The sequence below is a fragment of the Lissotriton helveticus genome, chromosome 3_1 (assembly GCF_964261635.1).
Source record: "Lissotriton helveticus chromosome 3_1, aLisHel1.1, whole genome shotgun sequence".
NCBI classification, from domain to species: Eukaryota; Metazoa; Chordata; class Amphibia; order Caudata; family Salamandridae; genus Lissotriton; species Lissotriton helveticus.
In genome coordinates this window covers 620313681-620337853 of record NC_136061.1, presented here as the reverse complement: position 1 = coordinate 620337853, position 24173 = coordinate 620313681, and the positions used below count along the sequence as shown (strand labels likewise).

The 24173-nt window shown below is 44.6% G+C and overlaps 1 protein-coding gene across 1 annotated transcript in view; it reads left to right on the top strand.

Annotated features, from left to right (window-relative positions):
* The window catches only part of DAGLA (diacylglycerol lipase alpha), a 294459-nt gene that overhangs the window by 155695 nt on the left and 114591 nt on the right, over positions 1-24173 (top strand). Inside the window, exons 4-6 of the mRNA XM_078680611.1 lie at positions 6656-6757; positions 6845-6983; positions 7271-7358. Of these exons, the coding sequence (XP_078536737.1) occupies positions 6656-6757; positions 6845-6983; positions 7271-7358 (329 nt within the window). The remainder of the gene's footprint in view (positions 1-6655; positions 6758-6844; positions 6984-7270; positions 7359-24173) is intronic.

Genomic DNA, 24173 nt, shown 5'->3' with positions numbered 1-24173 from the left:
GTGTGTGTGTGAGAGACATAGCAGAAAGACCGAATCACAATAATAATTTAAAATATTAAGTTTGCATGCCCCAGCTTCCAGACCCATCTTCACAGTAGAATCACATCTGCTCAGAATGCAAAACAACATTTATTCCCGCCCCTCCCTTGCACTCCACAACTTTGAAGCAGAGATTAGAGCCTACAGAACCTGCATCTAAATCTTAAATGATTTCAGTTGACGGATCTAAAAATAAGAAACGTTGGGGTGTTGTCCTCGCTCATGGGAAATGCTCACAAGGAAATACTACCAATCTGGTGACATTTCTGCATGAGTAAATCTAATCCAATGACTGGCTTATGGGCTTTCCTGGATGGGTCCATCTGTATTAGTTACTACACAGAGGCTCCTGTAGGTTTTGGGGTATTCACCAACGGTTTTCTGGTAGTTTCCCACCCTCAACGTGCTTGGAAGTTTACTTTTGTCATGGGTAGGAATACATGCATTTTTATAGTTCGAGTAGTAACAGTATACCACCAAAATTGACGGGGACGTATAAGGCATTCCTCCCACAAAGAAAACCTATTTAAAGTGCAAACTAACTTTTGCGTCACGTTTCAGCACTCAGACACGTGCCTCTGTTAAATGTCCATGTCTAGCAGGAGTAGCACTCTATTACTAAAGGAAATGTTCAACAGTTGGAATTTTCCAAAAGGACTGCTAAAATTATTTCCGTACTATAAAAATATTAGGTATTTACTCCAAAATTTGGAGTAGGCCTGCCGGAATGTGTTTACGGCATTTTAAGCGTTAAAGACTCTAACATGGTTAGTGGCGCCAAATAGGCAATATGTTCTTAGAATGCTGTTCAGATTGTATCGCCTCGAGCATGTTTCAAAGAATAATGGCGGCTCTCTACAAACGAACCTCTAAGGTAACCTTTTTTGGAAGACTAGACGGATTAACACGTCGGGGAAATGAGAACATTGCAGGAGGCTTAGACGTGTTCTCACTCTATTGAATGGAAAGTTGCTGACAAGACGTATAAATGAGGTATTGCATGAGATGGAATAGGTTGATGTTATATTTAAAGCTCATACAAACAAGTTTCAACTCATAACTTTCTATTTTAATTTAGTTCTATACCACATGTGCACCATGTACGAACGCAGTGAATAGTAGGTGCTAGTTTAAAAAAAAAAAAATGTATGAAGCAATTTGCCGGTAAAGCAAAGGTGCTGCACAATTTACTAAAGAACTGGAAATCGTTTTAAAAGGGGTTTGGAAAGTTTGAGATTGTTCGTTATGAAATTACAAAAGCACCGACGTTCCATATTTTCAGTATTAAACGTATAACTGCATTTGCTGTTGATGGCGGCTTTTGTGATCTGGGTACTCTTTGGGTCCAAAAGCAGATGAAGCACTGAAAGAATGGCATTACACCTTACTAGGGTGACCAACTGGCATGGGTGCAAATTCAGGACAATGAGTGTAAAAATTCAGGACAAAGGGTCAAAATTCAGGACAAAGGGTAAGTTTTACAGACACTTCAGAGAAGGTTGCCACATAGTATATAAGTAAGTAAATAGACAACTACTAAAGTACAAGTGAAAATAAGTTTATATTAGGTTGAGACACTTGTGCACTTCATGGTTTGTCAGTATGCGCGCAGCTTTAACCCCCTCCCATGCTCGTGATGGAACCGTTCCGTCACGAGCCTCGGGTAGGCTGTGCTGGTGACTGAACGGTTCCGTCACGGCCCGCTCGCCGCGCCTGCGCGGCACGAATTCCGCGCCTGCCCTGACGTTCTAAAGAGCGGGTGGGGCCGTGACGGAACCGTTCCGTCACAAGCACAGCTCACCCGAGGGCCGTGACGGAGCGGTTCCATCACGAGTACGGGAGCGCCGCGCGGCCCCGTCTCCCCCTTAGCGCTGCGGCGGAATAGCCGCCGCAGCGAAGGGGTTAAGCAAATGTGCAGGTCTTTTTGTAGTAACAAAACCGCCCCTACCTTTCCAGCTCCCAGAGAAAACGCCTGATGCCGGTCCGGCCAGTCTGACCTTGACACCACCCTCCAATGGCGCCCCTCATCTTCACATAGACCCTCTCTCATGTGTATTTAATTTCTTCTACAGTGCTACTCATCCCAAGTATGTAGAGCAGAGTGTTGGAGTGTGTTACAACACACACATATTATATAGAGACAATCACTCATATAAATGTGAAAGTCAATGAATAGGAAATGTTGCTTAAGATATGGGGGCTTACAATGTGTAATCATACTTTCATCAATCATTCAGTCTTTCACCATTCATTCTGTCCTTCCATCTGTGTGCCCATCCATGTCCATATTTGTCCATATTCATCCATTTACAAACCTATCCATCACCTATCCTTCCATCCATCATTTCACTCATCCATCCCTCAATCCACCGTTTTTCTCCTTCATCATCCATCCATTCACCCTTTCACCCTATACATCCATACTCATCCATCCACTCTTCCACCCATCCATCCATCCATCCATCCAGCCATTTACCCATCCAGCCATTCATCCATCCAGCCATTTACCTATCCAGCCATCCTTTCACCTACTTATTCATCCATCCAGTCACTCATCCTTCCACTCATTCACCCGTTCAGTCATCCATTTACCAATCCCCTTTTCTCTTTCAATTCCCCTTTCACTTAGCCATCCATCCTTTCATCCACCCACCCAACCACTCATGAATCCATCCGTTGAACCTATCATTCGTCATCCTTTCACTCATCCAAAAACCTTTCTCTCATCCATCCACCCTCTCACTCCTTCACTCATCTATCCATCATTTTGTCCATCTACCCACCCTTTCACTCACTCATCCAGCCTTACAGCCACCCTTTCACTCATCCGTCCATCCATTCACCCTTTCACTTATCAATTCATCAATCCACCCTTTCACTTATCAATTCATCAATCCATCCATCATTTCACTCATCCATCCACCCATTCACTCGCCCGTCATCCACCTTTTCACTCATCCAGCCATCATTTCACTCATCTTTCCAGCCATCCATCCAGCCATCCCTTCACTTACTTACTCACTCACCTTTTCACATTAATTATGAGACCCATCAAGAACTCCACCCTCGCTGTAGTTCCTAAAGCAAGTGGTGGGGTTCACTATGCCCCTGCACATAGGCAATCTGAAAAAGTGGAAGGCATGAGTCATGCATGATGCACAGTGCCTGGACGTGGGGCGACTGTGACATGATGTTGTTTCCAGAGCTTTAAGTGGGATGTAAAAACTAGGGCGATGGTCTCTCCAAAAGGGTTTTTAATGTAATAAAATGTGTGGCTTAAAACACATAAGCTAAAAATCTGTGCTTAATATAATGTGCCGCCAGACTGGTGTTTTTGTTGCTTCTGTCATTGCATCCAGATCTATAATACAACAAGTACCGTTACACTTAGAACAAGTAACATTACACCTACAACAAGCCAGAACAATTGGCTTTGTTAATGGTTGTTAGTTACATAAAAGTAAAGCAGCAACCATAGCTGCTATATTACTATAACTATAATCCCTTCCTTTGAACTTCTTTCACCACCTTCCTTTCCTTAACTGGATTCTCACCTAGCAGCAGCATGGGCGTTTTTGCACTTCCAGGTGACAGAAAGCCCTGCCCTGGACCGAGGCTGGAGGAGGCCACCACATGCTGTGCCAGCCCAGACTGACCCCTTGTCATTTTGTATGCGTAGCGCTACTACACGAAGAACACCCAGGGTTAATTCTGTCTGGATGGTATCACTCCCCCGGATAGGCACAGCCATACAACAGAACTCATGCAACTAATATAGCTCAGATGTGACCTCATTACTGTTGTGTACCCCTGCAACATTCTCACAGCCTCTTTCAGAACACATCAGGCTCAGCTGCTGCCACCATCACAAACACAACACGGCTTCATGCTGTCCAGTTGGCTAGGATTTGGCCAGCTCAACAAAACCCCCTTCCCATCGATCCTCACCTACACACACACAGAATGGCACTACAGCCACATGATGGCATAATCATGAAACTCCATGAAGCCGGCATCCACGACAAGGCACTCGACTAGATCTACACTTTCCTCACCAGCCAGTCTCAGTGGGTCTGACTAACCCAGTTTCTCTCAGAACCTACAGGGATCAGCGGCGGGGTCCCTAGGGCTCCTCGCTGAGCCCCACCCTCTTCAATGTCTCCATGCTCCCCTCCCAGCCATCGTCAGAATTCACACTCTACGTTGTTTCCTATCCCAATGACACCGAGCTGATCCTCTCCCTCACCAATGAACCCACAACCACCAGAACCAACTTCCACAGCAGATTGAAGGCCGTTGCAACCTGGATGAAAGACAGCTGCCTCAAGCTTAACTCAGACAAGACTGACGTACTCAGCCTGGGATCCTCACCTTCAGCCTGGGACGACTTGATGGCCAGCTCCTCTGGAATACCCTACTACCCTGACGGACCCAGCTCACTACCTCAGCATCATACTGATTCAGCATTGCTCACAATTAACCGCCAAATCAACGCAGTTTCATCAGCGTGCTTCCACATGCTCCACCTACTTCAAAAGACATACAGATGGATCCCCACAGAATCCAGAAAGACATTTACCCACGCACTCATCACCAGCAGACTCGACTACAACAAGGCACTCTATGCCAGCGTCACCCAGAAACAGCTCAAGAAACTACAGAACGTCCAAAACGCCGCAGCCAGACTGGTCTTTGACATTTCCCACTACAGCCACATCATGAAACACCTCGACAACTCCACTGGCTCCCAGTCAACGAGAGAATCAGCTTCAAGCTCCTCACACATCCCTGCAAAGCTCTCCATGAATAAAGGACCAGCATACCTGAACCACCGCCTCACAATCCACGTATTCGCCAGACAACTCCGTTCCGCCCAAGTCGTCCTAGCCTTTGTCCCCAGATCCTCAAGACCAGAACCGGTGGAAGTACATTCTCCTACCTCGTCACCAAGACCTGGAACACCTTACCTCTCTACCTCAGGCAATTTGCGTTCCTGACCCAATTCAAGAAGGACCTCAAGACCAGGGTCTTCGAATAAGCTTAAATCCAGAGGGACCACTAGCCCCCTCCCACTGCCCGCCACCAGCTCCTTGAGACCCTCACGGCTAAGTACCTGTGCTTTACAAGCCCTTGATTGATTAATTGATTGAAGGTTCTTTTCAACAAAACAACGACTTAAAGGAGAGCAATGGACACGTGTACACTGCAGCAGAACAAAATAATGAGGAATGTCCTGGGGCACAGGCTTCCATGCATGTAATGCTCCTCACAGATCCATAACCGAATCTCGTCTGCCGTGATCAAACATTCGATCACTGAGCAACACGTTAGTGTACTCCAACCTTTCTAGCCCGTATGCAGTAGGACTAACAGCTAAACTATAGTAAACACAGCCAAATACAATATCAACAGACCACTTTGGCTGATAGTAATGTTTTTTTTTTGTTTTTATTTTTTCACTGCTGCAGGTGTTTTTGTGTTTTAGTCAGAACTCAGAATCTAAACCAGATCAATTGACTTTGCCTTAGCTTGGTTTAACGTGCTTACAATCACAGTGTGCAGTTTGATAACTATTACCAAGAAATCTTTAAATAGCCCAATTCAGTGGTATTTATTTTATCTCCCTGAGAAGACTCCAAGACAAAGTGATAAGTATGCACGAAAGAGGCAGAGGTTGCATGGTTTACTATGGCACTAATCGTGAATATAGTGCTAAGGAATGGTATGGTACTGCACTAGGCGTTTGAGCGGATTATAAATTGGGACTGGTGATATGGCATTTTCCCTATCTTCCCACCTACCCTGCACAGGATGCCCGTTCAGCAGTTGTTTCACGCTTTATAATTTATTAAATTAATTAATTCATTCATTCATTTACACTCTGTTGGTGTTTGTGGTCTGTTGTATTGCAGTCTGCACACACAACTACTATTGAATCTATCAGTTGTTCATATTCTAAACTGATGGAGATTAGCCTGGTGTGCTCAAATGAGTGATATGTAAGGCTTCATGTGCCCATTGTAACACTGAGGAAGTGAGGATTTCTTATCTCTGTGCTGAATCTCAGTCCCTGCAGTTATGCTAAAGGTGCAGTGTGGCCCCCGGACCTTGATAGTGCATTGGCATCACAACATGCCAAAACTTAAGTGCGGCATAGTGATGGTTGCAATGTTATGCAGAGATATCAAAGGTGGAATGTGTGGCAGTTGTTGGGATTGTGCTGTGTTGTGCTGTGATGCAGCTGATGTGTGGTGCGTGATTGAAAAACAGTGGTCTTTGACCATTACTTTCACTAAGCTGAATTAATCTTTACTGATGAATTCAGTTTAGTGAAAGTAATGGTCAAAGACCACTGTTTTTCAATACTGTATTATACCCAGGTCTTTGATTTTCTTGGGCCACCCCATTTTGTTAATGATGTGTGGTGTGGAGCAGTCACTGGAATAGAACAGTGTCACACAGTAATGCTGTTGGTGCAGTGTGGGGCACTTATTGTGATTGTGCAGTGTTACATTGAGGACAGTGGTGCAGTGCTCGATTGTGCAGTCCTGTTGATGGTGTAGAGCTATGCATTGGTGCAGTCCTTCTGATGGCTATGTTCATTCTCATATTTCAGCTATCCTAGTGATTGAATTTGTTTACGCCATCGTGGGTATTGTGTGGCTCGCTCAGTATTACACGTCCTGCAACGACATCACAGCCAAGAATGTCACCCTAGGTAGGTGCCTGATGCTTCTCTTCGGGATGCAGTAGTAGGCGAAGGTGAATGTGCCTGACTCCAGTCTTCATGCTTCCTCCCTTACAGGAATGGTTGTCTGCAACTGGGTAGTGATCCTGAGCGTCTGCATTACTGTGCTGTGTGTTTTTGACCCAACCGGGCGGACCTTTGTGAAACTGAGGGCCACGAAGAGGAGGCAGCGGAACCTGCGAACATACAACCTCCGGTAAGAGCTGTGTATGGGGCGCAGTCCTCTTTTTTTTCTAATGCCCGTTTCTCTTTCCCAGTCTATTACTCCCCTATGGGTTTATTAAGATGCCTGACCTCTTTCTCATTCGGTCCCCTATCCAGTTCCTACTGTTGGCCATCGATCTCTTTTTCGTGCGTCTTCTCCTGTTTACCTTTCCCTTCACCAGGGATTCGCCTATCCCCTCTTTCGTGTTGTCTGACTCCTGATCTTCTACTGTAGGTGCCTCTGTTCCTTGTACAATCTCCTGATGTTTTCTTGCACAGGCACCGTCTAGAGGAAGGCCAGGCCAGCAGCTGGACTCGCAGGCTCAAGGTGTTCCTGTGCTGCACTCGTACCAAGGATTCTCAGTCGGTGAGTAGTAACCAAGGCTCTGACTCTTGACATCTCCTATGACCCATGTCTTGTGTTTCCCGCCACTTGGTACAATGGAAAATTGACATCGGCCTTTCAACATGTTCGAAATCCTAAGGTCCACAAATTGAATGAAATCCACTCTAGCAGTGGGGCAGTTTACACCAAACACTTGTTCTTCTCTTACCCCCATCCTTTTTTAAAAAACTTGGTATGTGATGGTGAGAAATCGAGCAAAGCGCATATAAAGGGAGATTAGTGGGCTGAAGCTAAACTGTTGCCCCATGTTTTTCTTAGCTGGGGGATTTCTTTTGAATGTCACTAACAGTGCTCTCATCTCTTTGAAAGTTGCTTTGACGCCATTCTTTCTGGGTCTACCTTCCTTCATTGGACAGCGTAACGTAGGGAGGGACAGTGGCAAGATCCTCTCCTCTCAAGGCTACTGTACTCCGTAGTCTAAGTACCACTCCCACAAGGATGCCTGTAATGTGGGTCTCAGTGCCATTATTTGTGGTGGAGAGGAGGAAGGCTTGAGAGTCTGAGGGAAATTTGGACATTTTTGGGCCTTATTGAAAGACGATTGGCACAATATCCAAATTACCCTCATGGTTTCTTTGGCAATAGAGGTTAATGATTAACATAGGATTGTATTCAAGCAATTCATGGTCCAACATGCAGCTTAAGGTGTCATCAAAGATAGCGGAAACTTCAGAAATGAAGATTTACAGTTTTGGAGAGTGAACAGGTGCAGTCTATTGTAAACCTCCTTGTTGGTCTGGTGTTAAAATATTTTAAAGTCAGCCAGAGTGCTCAAGTCATACATCCTGAACTCCCACTCCTGTTACTCCTGTGATGTCCACCCCTACTAATGAAAAGAACTGTGACTACCTGTCCTAGCTGTTAAACATTTGAGAAGCCTAAAGGTATATGCACCAGAAACTGTTCCCTCCACACATCTTACACCAGACACGGTGTATCCTTCTCAGTCACGCGCTGTCTTTCCTCTACTGTTTGTTGACTTCCATTGAACAAATCAAAGTTCCTGCGAATGCATGTAGTGTGATGGACAGATTTGCTTTCTTTTTTACTGGTTCAACTGTGAAACGTCTTCTTCAAACCTCTTGAGCTGTCTCCCATTGCTTATAGTTGAAGACTCTACAGTCTCATCAAAGCAAGGCACTCAGTATAAGGGAGACAAATCAGTTGGAAGCTTGGAGTGAAACAACAATTATGCAAAAGGGTACCAATGAATAGTTCGAAGTTAGGCAGAGAACATTCAAATTCAAACATATTCCACTTGTCAAGCTATTTCTTTCTTGTTGATGTATGATAACTTTCACTAAGTGTCTTACTCCGACCTGAACAAAGCTATATTTCCCTGATAAACTTTATAGAAAGTGAAAGAGGAGTACACATTTACTTTTACTCTATTTTATGTGAGCATGGCACAATCATCCAGTGTTTCTTTAACTTCTGCAGCGAATAAAGTGGTTTTGTACTGAAATGATGGAGCGCGGCCATAAAAAAATCCCAACCAGACTTGATTCAATTAGTTTAATTCGATTATTTGTAGCACACTAATCACATTCACCATCCATCTCTTAGAACAAGATTCAGAGACAAAACAATACTGTCCATGTAAAAAAACACAAAACCATCAAACAATAAGGAACACCATCATTTACTTGGCTTTGGACTTGTGAATAGAGATAATTTGTGAGCCCACTCCTAAGTAACCATTATCTGCCCACAGAAATATCCAGTGTCATTCCTGACCACTTTGTGGATGCGGGGACTAGGTGTGCACCCTAGTCTTGTGAGATTTTGGTCTCAGATTTTCATCCTACATTTTTACTTTGCAAATGACAGCAGCTTATGCCATCTATTTTTGAATGAGAAGTATTTCTAACTGCACTTGGATGACTGAGCTATTCAGTCATCCTCACGCCAGGTATCTTTGGACCTTCTGGGATTCGAAACATCTTGAATATTCAGTTGAGGCTATTCCAGCTGAGTAAAATTAACCCCACTTGTGAAGGTGTATGCTTCCGAAACCAAGAGACAGGCACAGCAATATGTCAGAACAGAGGTCGCCCACCTTCAGGTGCATCTGCAGATATAGATTCTCATGAGAGAGATCCGCTTCCGCTAGCATAGTGAATGTAAGTGTAAGGGCCTTCATCCTTTCGTGGTGTTTGTAGGAATCAAGTCCCCAGCGACTTTGTCCTTCTACTAGTGATGTCTAGATGGATATTTTTCTGAAATCACACTCCTTGAATGTATGTGGGAAGCCACCTTACTAATGGCGATGACCTTTCTCCTGATGGTTTGGGGAACATCATGGACAGCACTGTGGTCCTATCTTATATAAGCTGATAAGATGGCATTTGACCCTGACCCATATGCAGTCTGCCCATTGAGATGTGTCCTGGCACGTTAGGCAAGGCTTGCGTTTGACTGCCACACATCACGCAGAGGTACAAAACACTCAGGTGGACAGGTTGAGTAAGCTGAAGTGCTTATCCACTAGTGAACACTGTTCAAGGAGGTGTCAGACCACTATTTCAACATTTGGGCACCCAGTGGCAGTTCTCTACACCTGAGTAGAGAACTCTAAATGCTGTAAACCGGATTGCCAATATATTTAATATTTTTAACACTTTAGCAAAGCGTAGCTAGGAATTGCTGTTCCTTATTTTAAATATTTTACATTGTCACACTTACATTGTTGCCGCTCGCTCCCCGGTCCACCACGGGTTCGCCCGCTTGTTGTGGCGGGAGCGGCGGTATTGGCTGTTACAGGAGGCGGGGGAGTTAGAGCGCCGTCGTCAGCAGTCAGCTGATTGCCGACCTTTAAATTTCATGCTCCTTTCTCCGCGCAGCGGATGTGCGCGGCGAGCGTGCCGGCGGCGCACCAAAGGCAAGCCCGTCTCCGCCCGATCGGGCCCAGGGGCCACAACCCCTGTTCCTTTTGGCAGAAATATTAGGAAATACTCACCCGAATTCCTACTGAAATTACAAAAAAAAACTAACGTCGACTGCTCTATCTTTAAACCTGGCAGCCTCATTTTTCCCTTCTCCTGCTGCAACTTTGCCTGCTGCAACTTTACCTGCTCTTCTATCCTAGACAGGAAACAGGCACCTAAAATAGTCACAAATCTAAATTCTAAAACCCTGCTTACAACTGGGGGTAAACGAAGGATAGACCAGCGCACAGAGTTGACTTTTTTTTAACTTAAATTGTAGATCCTTAGCAAAACACAAAGAGGATATTTTTGACTTACTGCACAACTCCCAATGCCAACCAGATGAGACTTGGTTACATGAAGGCTCAGGGCCTGATATTGCAACAGCACTTCCTACTGGCTATTCTATCGTTAGGAAGGATTGAATGGATAGATCTGGGGAGGCATTGCAATAATTTTTTTTAATGAATACTCCTGTAAATGGGAAGACAGTGGTTTTCAAGCTTCTTCTCACACCCAAATTTACGCTCACTGGCCTCTTAGTGTACCGGCCTCCTGGCCCAGTGGGCAACTAATTTTCCAGAAGCCATAACCCCTTTTCTGCTTTAAGCCGCTAATTTCACTGTTGTAGGAGAATTTAATGTCCACTTCAATGATGACGCTTGTTAAATTGGCTCCACTGTTATTAATGACCTAGAAGCTTTAAACCTGCGCCTTTGTAACTCGGGTTCTACCCATAGGGCTGGCCATCTGCTTGACCCTGTTTTTTCTAATCTATCCAACATCCTATGTCACACAGCTCTCCCCCTGACTTGGTCGGACCATTTTTTGTTGAATTTAATGTAACACTTGATGCCAGATTGAATGACTTTTCTGACTCATTATTTAATCGGAAACACAGAAACTGGAAAAAATGGAACATAGATTCCATGAATCACCAGTTGGCATCGACTAATCCTGACATACCTTCTTTTGGTATATCGGATGCCAATATCATCCAAACCTGGATCATGGATTCTTTAAATGTTTGTCTCCCTTTATCCTCTAAGAAATTGAATAACCACTGTCCGCCTGCCCCTTGGTTTACGGAAAATCTAAAATCGGAAAAAACTAAGTGCAAAGCCCTGGAGAGACAGTGGCGTAAGGATTACGCCTCAGAATCCAGGACTATCTATAAAGCGGCCAAAAGAAATTATAACTCTCTTGGTAAAAGCGCACGTGCACAGTACGTTAATAACACCATATTATCCGCCCAGAGCAATGCTAAAGTATTGTTCAAACTAGTGGGCGAGCTTAATAAAACTCAATGTGACACTGTGGCCACATTTTTTATTGAGAAGGTTAAAGGTTGAAAAAATGTATGCAGAACTATCAACTAATAAGGGGGAACTAAAAAAGAACACCACATCCTCTAGCTTTGAAGATAAGAAAACAGAGGTGACATCTGATCTTGCGTCCGGCCATAAAATTATGAACTGGCAACTGCTTGACTTGATGTCCTTCATTGACATTTTGAATGGTCTCAAATCAGGCTCTCCGAAAGATCTGTTACCAGTTCAGATCCTTCAAAAAATAAAGCATAGCTCCCTACAGCCCATGATGGAACTACTTAATGCCTCATTGAAAGAGGCTGTTCTGCCGGCAGAGTGGAAACATGCAATGATAGTCCCCCTGCTGAATAAATCCAATGCTGATCCAGCAGAACCGTCCAACTTTCGGCCAATCTCTCTTCTCCCTGTTTTTTCTTAGATATTAGAAAAACATGTGAACCAACAGCTAGTTCAATTTGTGGAAACTAACGAGATTTTACATGGATCCCAATCTGGTTTCAGAGCCAAGTACTCGACAGAAACCACTCTTTTGGGGGTTACTGAAACCATCACTCGACTACTTGATAAAGGAGAAACGGCTGCACTTATTCTGTTGGACTTAAGTGCCGCCTTTGATACTGTGTCACACCGCACTCTTCTTAAAGTTTTACATTCTCGAGGCATTGCAGACCTGGCGCTACAATGGATTGAGAACTTTTTTACTGGAAGAACCTTCCAGGTATTTTCCACCTCAGCTTGCTCCAAGATATATGAATCTCCTTTTGGTGTACCACAGGGCTCAATATTGAGCCTGTGTTATTCAATATTCATGTTAGCCCGCTGGACATCATAGCAGAGGAAGCTGGGTTGTCTATCTTTTCGTACGCTGACGACACCCAACTTCTCTTCTCTCTATCTGCTAATAAGACCTCTAAAGTCTCCTCCTTACAGACTGGGTTACTGAAAATAGCCAGTTGGATGCATAACAATTGGCTAAAATTAAATAGTGAAAAAACAGAAGTCCTGATAATAGGAAAAGATAAAGACCTGTGGGGCCCCTGCCATTGGCCCCCAGAAATGGGTCCAGTTCCCCAGCCTTTTCAATCCGCCCGTAATCTGGGTGTAATGATTGATGATCAACTTTCCATGAGGCAACAGACTACTAAAACTGCTTCTATTTGCTTTGTGATTTTGAGGTGGCGTAGGAAGATATTATGGATGCTGCCAAGTTCGACTCAGAGAACAGTAATCCAAGCACTGATAGTCTCGAGATTGGACTATGGCAATATCCTGTACCTAGGAGCCAACAAAGAGGTAATCTGGAGATTACAGATTGTTCAGAACTCTTCGGCGAGACTGCTTTGTCATGTCCTGAAAACATCATCCATCTCGGGCACCCTTCGGGACCTTCACTGGCTGAGAATTGAAAATCGGAACAAATTTAAAGCCTTAAGCTTTATGCATTAAATTAAACTTGGTATAGCTCCTCATTATTTAGGTTCCTTAGTCCTGCCCTATCACCCTACACGCCCGCTCAGATCATCTTCCCAGGCCAAATGCTCAGTCGCAAGATTTCAATCTGTCTGCATGGGGGGCCGTTCCCTATCTCTCTTCGTCATGAATCGAACCATTCCAGTTTCCGTAAAAGCCTTAAGACCTGGCTATTCAACCAGTAATTCGGACTTCTGATGCCTGTGTCCTTGGCGCCGGGAAACCTCCGGGTAGCTGTGCGCCCTATAAATTTGAATTATTATTATTATTATTATTATTAAATTAGTCTCCCATAATGGATGAGCCTCATCACAGGAAAATTTATTTCCTGTGGATTTATGTATTGATTGATGTACGTTCCTGCATACCGTGGAGAGCCACCTTAGTGTGTTAGAGTCCAGACACTAACAAACAAGCAGGTTTGGAATTAACCACCAGCCTTTGGGCTTTGTTAATGCTTGTTTTGTTTTGCTATGATTTTTGTAAAACTTTATTTCTGAGGAGCTGCTGGGCTCTCGCCAATGTTTTGAGCAGACATTGGCTAAAGCAAAAGTATTTTTTTCTCCTCCCAAAGTACAATTGGCCATAGTAGTCCCTGGTATTGAAGGAATCTACTAATGGATGTGCTGCTTGCGAAAGAGCACAATGCTGTTGCACAGAGTATTTAGCCAATGTCTGAAGTGGGCGGACCCATTGCTCCCTGTGTATACTGTAAAGTGTGAGTAGAAAATGTAAATGATACAACAACAAACCCGCAGAGAAACACAACTCTCTGATGGCCCCTATAAGTAAGTATAGTATATACATAACTTTAGTACAAATCAAAAGGTCTTGGCCAATGCGAGTCCTAAAAATACACTAAAATTCACTTTTTTACCTGGAGACATTGCAGAGGTTTGCTTTAGATGGTTTGAAGTTCGCCGGAATTATTTGAGCCTTCAGGAAAGTGAGAATGACATTCCATTCTTTTTTTCTTTTTGCCTCGTGGTGTGAGAAAATGGGTTGTTGGTTGAGGGGGGTAAAACCCTACTCAAGCAACAGCCACAACCTTTGTCCGGGTGACCCACAAAAAGTCCCTGAATTAACTTGTGCTCAACCCTCTGGTAGCTTGGCAGAAAAGAAGTCCGGCTTAACTTAGAGGCAATATTTAAAGTATTCATGCAGCACTTAAACATTAATAAAGTGAAAACCGGACACAAGGAAAATTCCACACCAATTTAGAAAAAGTTTGTAAAATGTAATACATTATTTGAAACCAAAACAACAAAAATCAAAGCAATAAATCTAGAGATGTGGTGTTTCAAAGATTTAAGGTAACTATAGTACATAAAAGCCCAAAGCACAACTCGTGGTTGTTTGGACGAGCGAGACCGGATGAGAGTCACAAATTCAGGCTGACCGCAGGCTGGATAAAAGGGCCATCTTTGGCCTGCTGGAAAAGTTTTTTCCTAAAGTCCAGCGTGAAGAGTCCAGTTCACGATGGAGGAGACCACGAGGAGCAGGGAGAGTGTCACAGGCACTGTTGCCTGTAAGGTGCGCACAGTGTCATGTGTGAAGCACACACACACACAGCACCTTTGTAAGGACCGTTCGCACTGCCGCTTTTAAAATGTAAGTGGCACGAAAAACTTTGATTTCCTTCTGTGGTAGGACCACCCATGAAGAGAACACGAGCGCAAGACAATTTAATCAGAAAATGACTCCTGCTCTTTTTGCATTTCTTTTGTTTTAAAGGGCGCGGCTGTGGCCAGATTGTGTGCCTTTTTTAAAGTATTCAAAGTATTCATGTTAATCGCAGCTCCTGTCATGTGCTGCAATTAACATGAATACTTTCACAAAAGCACACAATCTGCCCCGCAGCCGCACCCTGTTAACAAATGGAAGGCAGCAAGTCTACAAGAACGACGTGTACTTTCAGGTGATTCTGAAAGGACACGTCTTTCTTGTAGACTTGTGCATTTCATTTGATAATAGAGCGGAGCAGATTGTGCGCCACACTCTATTAATAAATGAAATGTAGCAAGTCTACAAGCACGACGTGTGTTTTAAGAATCACCTAAAAGCACACATCGTGCTTGTAGACTTGCTACATTTCTTTTGTTAATAGGGCACAGCCGCGCTGCTAGGACTGGCTCTAGGGCGGTGCGACCAGTGCAGTTGGTGCCACTGCACGGGCGCCGTGTTTGCAGGTTTATTATTGTAGTAAAAGAACATGCTGGGATGTTCCTTGCCTGCGGCATTTTTCAGGCAATGATATATATGTCAAGATAACTCTGGTGATTGTTCTGCCTGGAGAGAGATCAGAGATCTCTCTAGTGGAAGTTTTAAGGTAACGCAGACCATTAATCTGCAAGCTGCAAAGAATGTGTACCATGCAGATACCAAAGTGCATAGAATGAAACTAGGTTAGTGGGTTACTACTTTTGTCAGAGAGGTCATTTTGTTACTTGCAGTTTATAAGTTAAATTCCATATATAGAACAGTAAACTATTAATGGTCATCAAATAACTTCTTGCATATGGCAAGGTATAGGTTAGTTGTTATGATTTTTTTCCCAGCCATTCATTATCCTAATGCTGCAAAAAGGGTTTATTTAGGTTGAAAGCAATTCTTATTAAAGAGAACCCCCAACCATGGTGTTATATTTTAAATTCGGAGTTTGTGTTTCTGCAGACCAAGCACTCCTACCGCTTGCCAGTATGGATGACATCACTCCTATATCTTGCAGTCCTCTGTCTTATGTAACATTTCTTATAGACTGATTTACATACCTATGATTGATTGTCTCTTTTCAATGTGTGTGCAATGTGAAGTGCTCTGACACCCTACACTGGTATGAGTGGTGCTATAAAGCAAATTAAATGCATCACAGAGATTGGTAATGGAGACTTGGGGGGCACTGTTATACGGTGGTTGTGAGGGAATCTGTGGCGGAGGTAGTCAATTGGGGGGCACCAACCAACATTGTCGCACAGGGTGCCACCAGCACGCTTGCGTTCCTGGCACCCGTAGCCTTGGTTGCAGCGCACAGAGACCTTACACTGCCACACACACACAGGAAAAATTTGAGGGAACATTGGTCACAGATTGTCCTCACTGTAGCGCAAAGAGCCGGCCAGGCGTTGTGAACGGGCATCGCTGTAGCACACAGACCCTGTTGGGTGTCGCAGATGGTCGTTGCTGTAGGTTCGCATTGGTCACCCTGGGATTGTCCATGTGGTGGCACGAAGTGCAGATCTCACGTTGCTTATAGACTGATTTACATACCTATGATTGATTGTCTCTGTTCAATGTGTGTGCAATGTGAAGTGCTCTGACACCCTACACTGGTATGAGTGGTGCTATAAAGCAAATTAAATGCATCACAGAGATTGGTAATGGAGACTTGGGGGGCACTGTTATACGGTGGTTGTGAGGGAATCTGTGGCGGAGGTAGTCAATTGGGGGGCACCAACCAACATTGTGGCACAGGGTGCCACCAGCACGCTTGCGTTCCTGGCACACGTAGCCTTGGTTGCAGCGCACAGAGACCGTGCACTGCCACACACACACACAGGAAAAATTTGAGGGAACATTGGTCACAGATTGTCCTCACTGTAGCGCAAAGAGCAGGCCAGGCGTTGTGAACGGGCATCACTGTAGCACACAGACCCTGTTGAGTGTCGCAGATGGTCGTTGCTGTAGCTTCGCATTGGTCACAAGTGCAGATCTCACGTTGCTGGCAGTTGATGTAGTGTGAAGAGTCGTGTTTACTTGAGCTTTGCTTGGTGGTCAGCGCGGGTAGCAACATTTTGGTAATAATGGGTCCATTTGCAGACGCGAAGAGCCCAAAACCTCAGGATTTCTGGTATTTCTTTTAGATGGAGCACAAGTGGTGCCACCCAAGGGTTCTGGTCCTGAGAGGCAGCTCTTGGGATTCAATAACCCACTCCAGCAGAGGCCAACTGGGCTCCGGCAGGTCCAGTTGCAGGTGAAGCGCAGCAGGTCAGCTGGACAGTTGCAGAGGCCACTGGAGCTTCTTGTGTCCCTGCAGCTCCGAACAGGAAGTGAGTCAGCTGAACCTTGGAGTCAATTCAGCCTGGGATGAAGGGTGCAGGTCCAGCCTTCCCCCTCAGTCATCAATGCAGGCCTCTGGCAGCAGGGTATTCCTATGGCAGCAGGGTAGTCCTCTGGCTGCAGGGTAGTCCTCTGGCTGCAGGGTAGTCCTCTGGCTGCAGGGTAGTCCTCTGGCTGCAGGGTAGTCCTCTGGCAGCAGGGTATTCCTCTGGCAGAAGGGCAGTCCTTCTGTAGTATCCACAGGTCCCGGAGTGTACTCACAAGTAGGTCTGAGGGTCCCCTTTTTATACTGGTGCCCAAGGGACCCCTTTTTATACTGGTGCCCAATTTGAAGTGGAAGAAACTTCTGGACTCCTTCCGTACAGAAGAGTCTGGAATTTCCTGCCTCCCTGCCTTGACCCCAGTGTGTCTGCAGGCACAACAGACCAGTGTGAAGTTTTTTGTGTGTGGGCTGAGATAGTGCATTTGAAGTGCAAGTGTGACAAGCAACTGCACTGCCCCTCTCATCAAGTAAGGCTGGCCCAGCCTGCTAACACCCAGACTCTCAGTTGTGATACTCTCTGGGAGAAATACACAAAGGCCAACTGCCAACACCACCTAGTCACGTGACTCAGGAAACAGGCTGCAGGTACCAAATGGTTAGAATAAGAAAATGCCAACTCTTTTAAAAGTGGAATTTTCAAAATCGTGACTTAAAATCTGACTTTACCATTAAAGAGTGTTTTAAATTACAATTTTTCGGACACCAATCACAAGATTCATACCTGCTCCCCCAAAAAAGTTATTACCGATTAAATGTAATAAGGTAACCCAATGTAATTCCATTGGAGAGCTAGGTATTGTAATAGTGAAAAAAGAAATTGAAGAATCTTTCACTACCAGGACCTGTAGAACTTACAAGTTTATGTTCAGCTTTTTAAATACACTGTACCCTACCCCATAGGGTGTTTAGGGCCTGCCCTACGGTGACCTTTATGTATTACAAAAGAAGGTTTGGACCTAACAAAAGGTTTATTTTGCCCGGTCGGAATCGCAGTTTAAAACTGCGCACACAGGCTGCAATGGCAGGTTTGAGACCTGTTCAAAGGGCAACTTAAGTGTGTGTCACAAAGAGTGCTGCAGGCCCACTAGTAGCATTTAATTTACTGGCCCTGGGTGCATGTACTACCACTTGACTAGGGTCTTATAAGTATATTAAATGTGTCAATAGGGTGTAAGGCAATTTTACCTTATTTTAGGGAGGGAACACATGTACTTTAGCACTGGTAGTAGCAGTAAAGTTTGCAGTGTCATAATGGCAACAAAACAAATGCCAAAGCAGGAGATGGGCAGGCAAAACATTTGGGAGTGACCCTGCAAACAGGGCCAAGTCCAAAACTTGGCATCTGCGTTCTTTATTTTAATGAGTAGATACGATGTTCAAGTATTCTGGAATGAGTCCAGTGAGTTTTGTACATGACACATTTTAATTCTTTCCCTTTTTCGTCCACATCCCCTCATGGTCACTCAACAAGTGCTAGAACAACTGCCCATGCAAACTCTCCCAGAATGCTTCTCTCTGACTTAGCTTAATATCTCAGTACTCTGACAGATTAAGACACTTTCCAATCTTCCAAATCACTTGGACCTTCTTTTTCAGCCAGGGAATTGTTATTTTTTAACCTTGCTCTCGATTGTTGAACTTATGACCTGGTGCCTGATATTAAAATATCTGTATCATAAGCAATGATAGAGGATGCACTATTAGAGGAAGTGGATGCACGTTTGGTAGTTGGCCTGTTGGTCCCAAAGGTCTTGTTGCTTAGATAATACGTGTTCCTTCTTGTCTCACCTATCGAGAGTAAACATTAAATAGACATGTGTATGTTGCAATCATGTATTTGGGACACTGGCGCTTCTAAGAACTCAAAAGTGTATGTTTCTCCTTCCAAATTTTTTAATAAGTTACTCAACCCAAATGACCCCTCTATTCCAAACATCATTGCAGGACTTCTCCAACTTTGGGGATGTTTTCTCAAGCAAGTATAGCCAAGGCAATTTCATTGGCTATATAATGGCATGCTCCTGTATAGGACATATGCTTGGCAGCCATGTATACTGTGTACCTATTTCACTGAGCCCTTGGGGGGGGGGGGTCACTTAAAGGTTGGTAAATGTGGGACATTCCACCTACAAACAGCAAATGACCTGTCAGCCACTCTTGCGGATCCCATGCACTGCAATTAGGAGTGGATGGGACTGCTGGTTTTCTGTCTCTGGAGATTTAGATGCTTCCTTCACTGAAACTTGGCAATGCATCTTCACATGACAGCCAGATCATAGTGGCAGTTGCCCTGTCCTATTAGATTGATATAGCCATACCTGGAAGTGGACATTTTGGGTGGGTTTGATATTTCACCTGAAACGGTTTTAATTTTACCATTGTTCCCTTCTACTGAGGAAAGTGTGTCCTTTGTGATGGTTGGCTATGGTACTGCTAAGTTCTAGGATTTACAGTTATGCACAGTTGAAAACACAGCAGACGTTCTGACCGAAATATAGCATCCTAGACCATCAATGAAGGAGTCTTTACTACCATTTAAAAGATGCATTTACGACTACTTGTTCCAAACCACATTTAGCACCACCTGTGAGCAATTCAGTTTCTCAGCACCATAGGCCAGCTCCTGAGAACCCATCCTTCCTAATGCAAAATTCCATTCAGGCATCATTCAGACTTCATGAACATGAGGATTCCTAATGTTTTTTCAAGTATTAATCCTGGTGGAGGAACCAAGAAGATTGATGGGGTAAGCTAGAATATATTTTTCTTCTGCCAGTTTGGCTCTATGTTCATTGAACATTTCTGCTTCTTGAGCTATTAGACACACATGCCCTGGGATATGGCGAGCAAGATCTTGCCCGCTCCGCTGAGATCTATGAGCCTTCTTTTGCTCAGACCAATCACAACTACCAGAATAAGGCCAAAAACAACATTGGGCTGGGCTAGACATCACAGATTGCCTCAGACACACCATATGCACTGATGCCATTGTAAGACGAAATGCATGGATGTGTTCCACTTGTATCTTTGAAGATGTCTAGGTTTCATTATGGATATGCCTTTTGATTAAAGTAGGCTCTTCCGAGCAAAGGGAGATTCATTGCTGGAGTGCTTTAAGGACAGAGAGGCCACGACACACCCTTTGGAATTACTTTCTCCAGCTCACCAGTTCCAGCAACAGTACTAGAAATTCCAAGAGTACTTGAAAGACCTTGCCTGCTTACTGACAGAGGCAGTCTAGCCTTTTTGTGGCTCCAAAGTGGTGCGGTGGTGTCAGAGGCAGCAGATGCAGCAGTCCTCATCTTCTAAGGCAATTGTGGGAGCTGCAGCCAAGCCGCTTTAGTTTTCCCTCCACGAGTCTTATGGGTAGAGGTCAGAATCTGATTTTGCTGTCCCTGTTGTCATGCAGTTAGTTTGGACTCGCGGGCCTTCATATTGTTCACCTTGATGATGCCCTTCCTTTTTTGTCCACCACTCCACGTGTACCACCAGTTTGTAATCAGACATCAAAGGAGCATGCTGCTATCGTAGCCAGAGGTCAGACGCTGCTTGCCAAAGGTTCAATCGAATTGGTGCTGAGAAGCAAAGAGGGACACCAGTTCCCAACAAGGGCAAGGGATTACAGCCGATGTTGATTTCAAACTTTGGAATGTCTTCCTTATGAAGGGCATGTTCAAAATGCAGACCTTGGCTCAAGTCCTGGATACCTTAGATCGCAGAGACTGGATGATGTCTTTGGACTTGCAGGATATGAAATTTCATGTTCGAGGCATATGAGCTGCAGATTCTACACTGCATTAGATCGCCACCTGGTGTTGGGCTCGGATCATTGCATGTTGTTGTCGTCTTGGAAGAAGTCTTTGTAGTCACAAATTAGGTGACTCCTCCCTTGGACGATAGTGCGCATGGGCATCGGCTTCATCCTTAGATTGTTTTTTTCCGCCATTGGGTTCGGATGCAACTTTTCTGCTCCGGTTTGAAAATCTACCTTTCGAAGACTTTGACGCGCAAAAACTTCTAAAAACAAACTTTAACTTCAATATACATAGACTCGACGTCATCACTACGATTCCGGTCGTCGACGCGGGCCGTTGGGCCTACCCACGTGGTGAGGCCTACAATTCATGGAAAGGACATCATTAAAAAATGCCCCGTGTGTGGAGCAAAATTTCCACGCAGCGACCACCACGAGGTGTGTAACCTGTGTTTATCACCTGAACACGACGAGTCGAGCAGCACAGCTTGTGTGTCCTTTCGATCCAAGAAGACCATTCGAGATCGGAGGGCCCATCGACGCGACGTGCAGAGATCAGCTCCGGAACCGGTGGATATCTTCGATGAAGAACCATGTGTCCCAGAGGAAGATTCCGATGATCTCCAGATCGTATCTGAGGCAGACGACTCCGATGACTCCATACCATCAGGTCAACGCGTGAGTACGACTGCTCCTACCCCAGCCCCAACCACTAAAACAAAGGCTAAGGTCAAAACTCCGCCTTCGGGGCCCAGTCAAGACCGAGACATGCTTCGAAAGCCCCGCCATCGAGCCCGTCTCCGAAGAAAATATTAAAGCCTTCCTGTCGCCCCATACCGAGCAAACCGCACGTGCCGATACTACCAGCTTCCTCGACACCGAAACCCAAAGCAGTCCCGGTTCCGAAGAACATTCAGAAACCGTCGACTCCTAAGGACAAGACGGCACCAATGAAGCCTGCTTCCACCCCAAAATCTTCGGTGCCGAAACCCACCAAGCCTGCTACCGATGCCTCCAAGCCCTCGAACCAGGCCTCGACTCTGAAAACAATACCTTCGGTGCTGAAAAGTACGCCAAAGGACTATACAACAACTCCTAAGGCTAAAGACAAAGCAGAAACCAGGCCTGGAGCCGAACAAATCGGCGCTGAAAGCAATTTCTCAAGAAGAAGAGTTTTTTTAGACCGGATCCTTTGCAAAAAAGGATATACATAGCCAGAAGCAGGACATGTTTCCACCACACCACAAAGGAAGAGAACGTCAGATACAGCACCTACACCTCCAGTGCCTGTCAAGAAGAAGGACTCAGCCACATCTTCTATGCACCCTTCTTCTCTTGTATCTCCTTCTCCTGCTCTCCCTTTGAATATTTCACCTCAAAATTCTCCTCATTCTCCACTACATACACCACCTCAGGATGATGATGATGATCAGTATAGCATGGGGGAGGGAAAGACCCAGATTAATCTTTTCCCTACCCTACAGGTTCACCAAACTGGGAATATCCAAACCCACAGGATATACCAGATGTCCCTGACCCACATATATATCCATCTAAACCTTCTCCTCCAGAAGACAATATTGGGTTTGGACACTTAATTAATAGGGCTGCCATCTATCACAATGTCACCATGCATTCAGATGAGGCAGCAGAAGATTTTTTACTAGACACTTTTAAACAATCCCAAAAATCTGTGCAAATACTGCCAATGATTAAAGGGGTCATTAAACATGTACCAGAAGAGTTTAAAGATCCTGTAAGAGCTAGAATTATAAACCCAAGGATAGAGAAAAAGTACAGAGCAGCTCCTGTGGATCCTGCTTACATTAGAGGACAGCTACCCTTAGACTCCCTAGTAGTTTCAAACGCTAGGAAAAGAGCAAATTACCAAACAGCAGGTGAAGCACAACCTCCTGATAAAGAATCAAAGATCATAGATGCTTCAGGGAAAAGAATAGCTGCCCAAGCTAGCAATGCATGGCGTATTGCTAACACACAAGCCCTCCTAGCAAGATACAACAGGGGTCACTATGATCAGCTAGAGAAGCTCTTACAACAGCCACCTGACCAATACAAGGCACAAGCAGATGACCTCATACAAGAGGGTAAACATATCAAATGCTTCCTTTAAATGTGCACTAGATGTAGCAGACACTGCATCCAGAGCAATAAACACTAGTGTCCTCCTTAGACGTCACGCGTGGCTACGCATTTCAGGATTTAAGCAAGAGACACATACCACTATCTTAAATCGACCATTCAACCAACAACAATTGTTTGGTCCAGAAGTAGACACAGCCCTTTAAAAAAAAAATGTAAAAAACACGGAGACAGCCAAGTCTATGGGAGCTCTGCAATCCACCCAAGCTAGAGGCTTCTTTCATCGCTCCTTCTACAGAGGAGGCTCCAAACAAACTGGAGCAGACAATTTAGCTTCCTTTAAGACAAATACACAATCATCCTCTAACAAAGGATACTTTAGAGGAGGCTACAGAGGTAATAACAAAGGGAAGAGGTCGAGGTAACAACAATTGATCCTCTTCTACCACTAAACAGTGACTACCTTCAGCTCCCCCAACAGCATACCACTCCTGTAGGGGGAGATTAACACAGTTCCTACCTGTCTGGAATTCCATCAAAACAGACAAGTGGGTAAGACAGATTATCCAGTATGGTTACTGCCTAGAGCTTACAGCTACCTCTCCAAATATACCACCCAGACAGCGTCCAATGTCCACAGAACATCTAACGCTGCTCCAACAAGAGGTTCTCTCATTGCTGCAAAAAGATGCAATAGAGATAGTTACATTACAACATCAAGGAACAGGGGTCTACTCACTCTACTTCCTAATACCCAAAATGGATGGGACACTAAAACCAATTCTAGATTTAAGGCCTCTCAATCTGTATACACACTCAGGTCATTCTCACATGGTCACTTTACAACAAGTGTTCCCACTATTGCAACAAGACGATTTCCTCACTACACTAGACCTCAAAGATGCCTACTTTCACGTTCCCATACATCCTTCTCACAGGAAGTATCTCAGGTTTGTGCTAGAAGGACAACAGTATCAATTCAAAGTCCTTCCATTCGGGGTCACAACTGCACCAAGAGTGTTCACAAAGTGCCTAGCAGTAGTAGCAGCAAATCTCAGAAGACAACATATCCATGTCTTCCCATACTTAGACGAT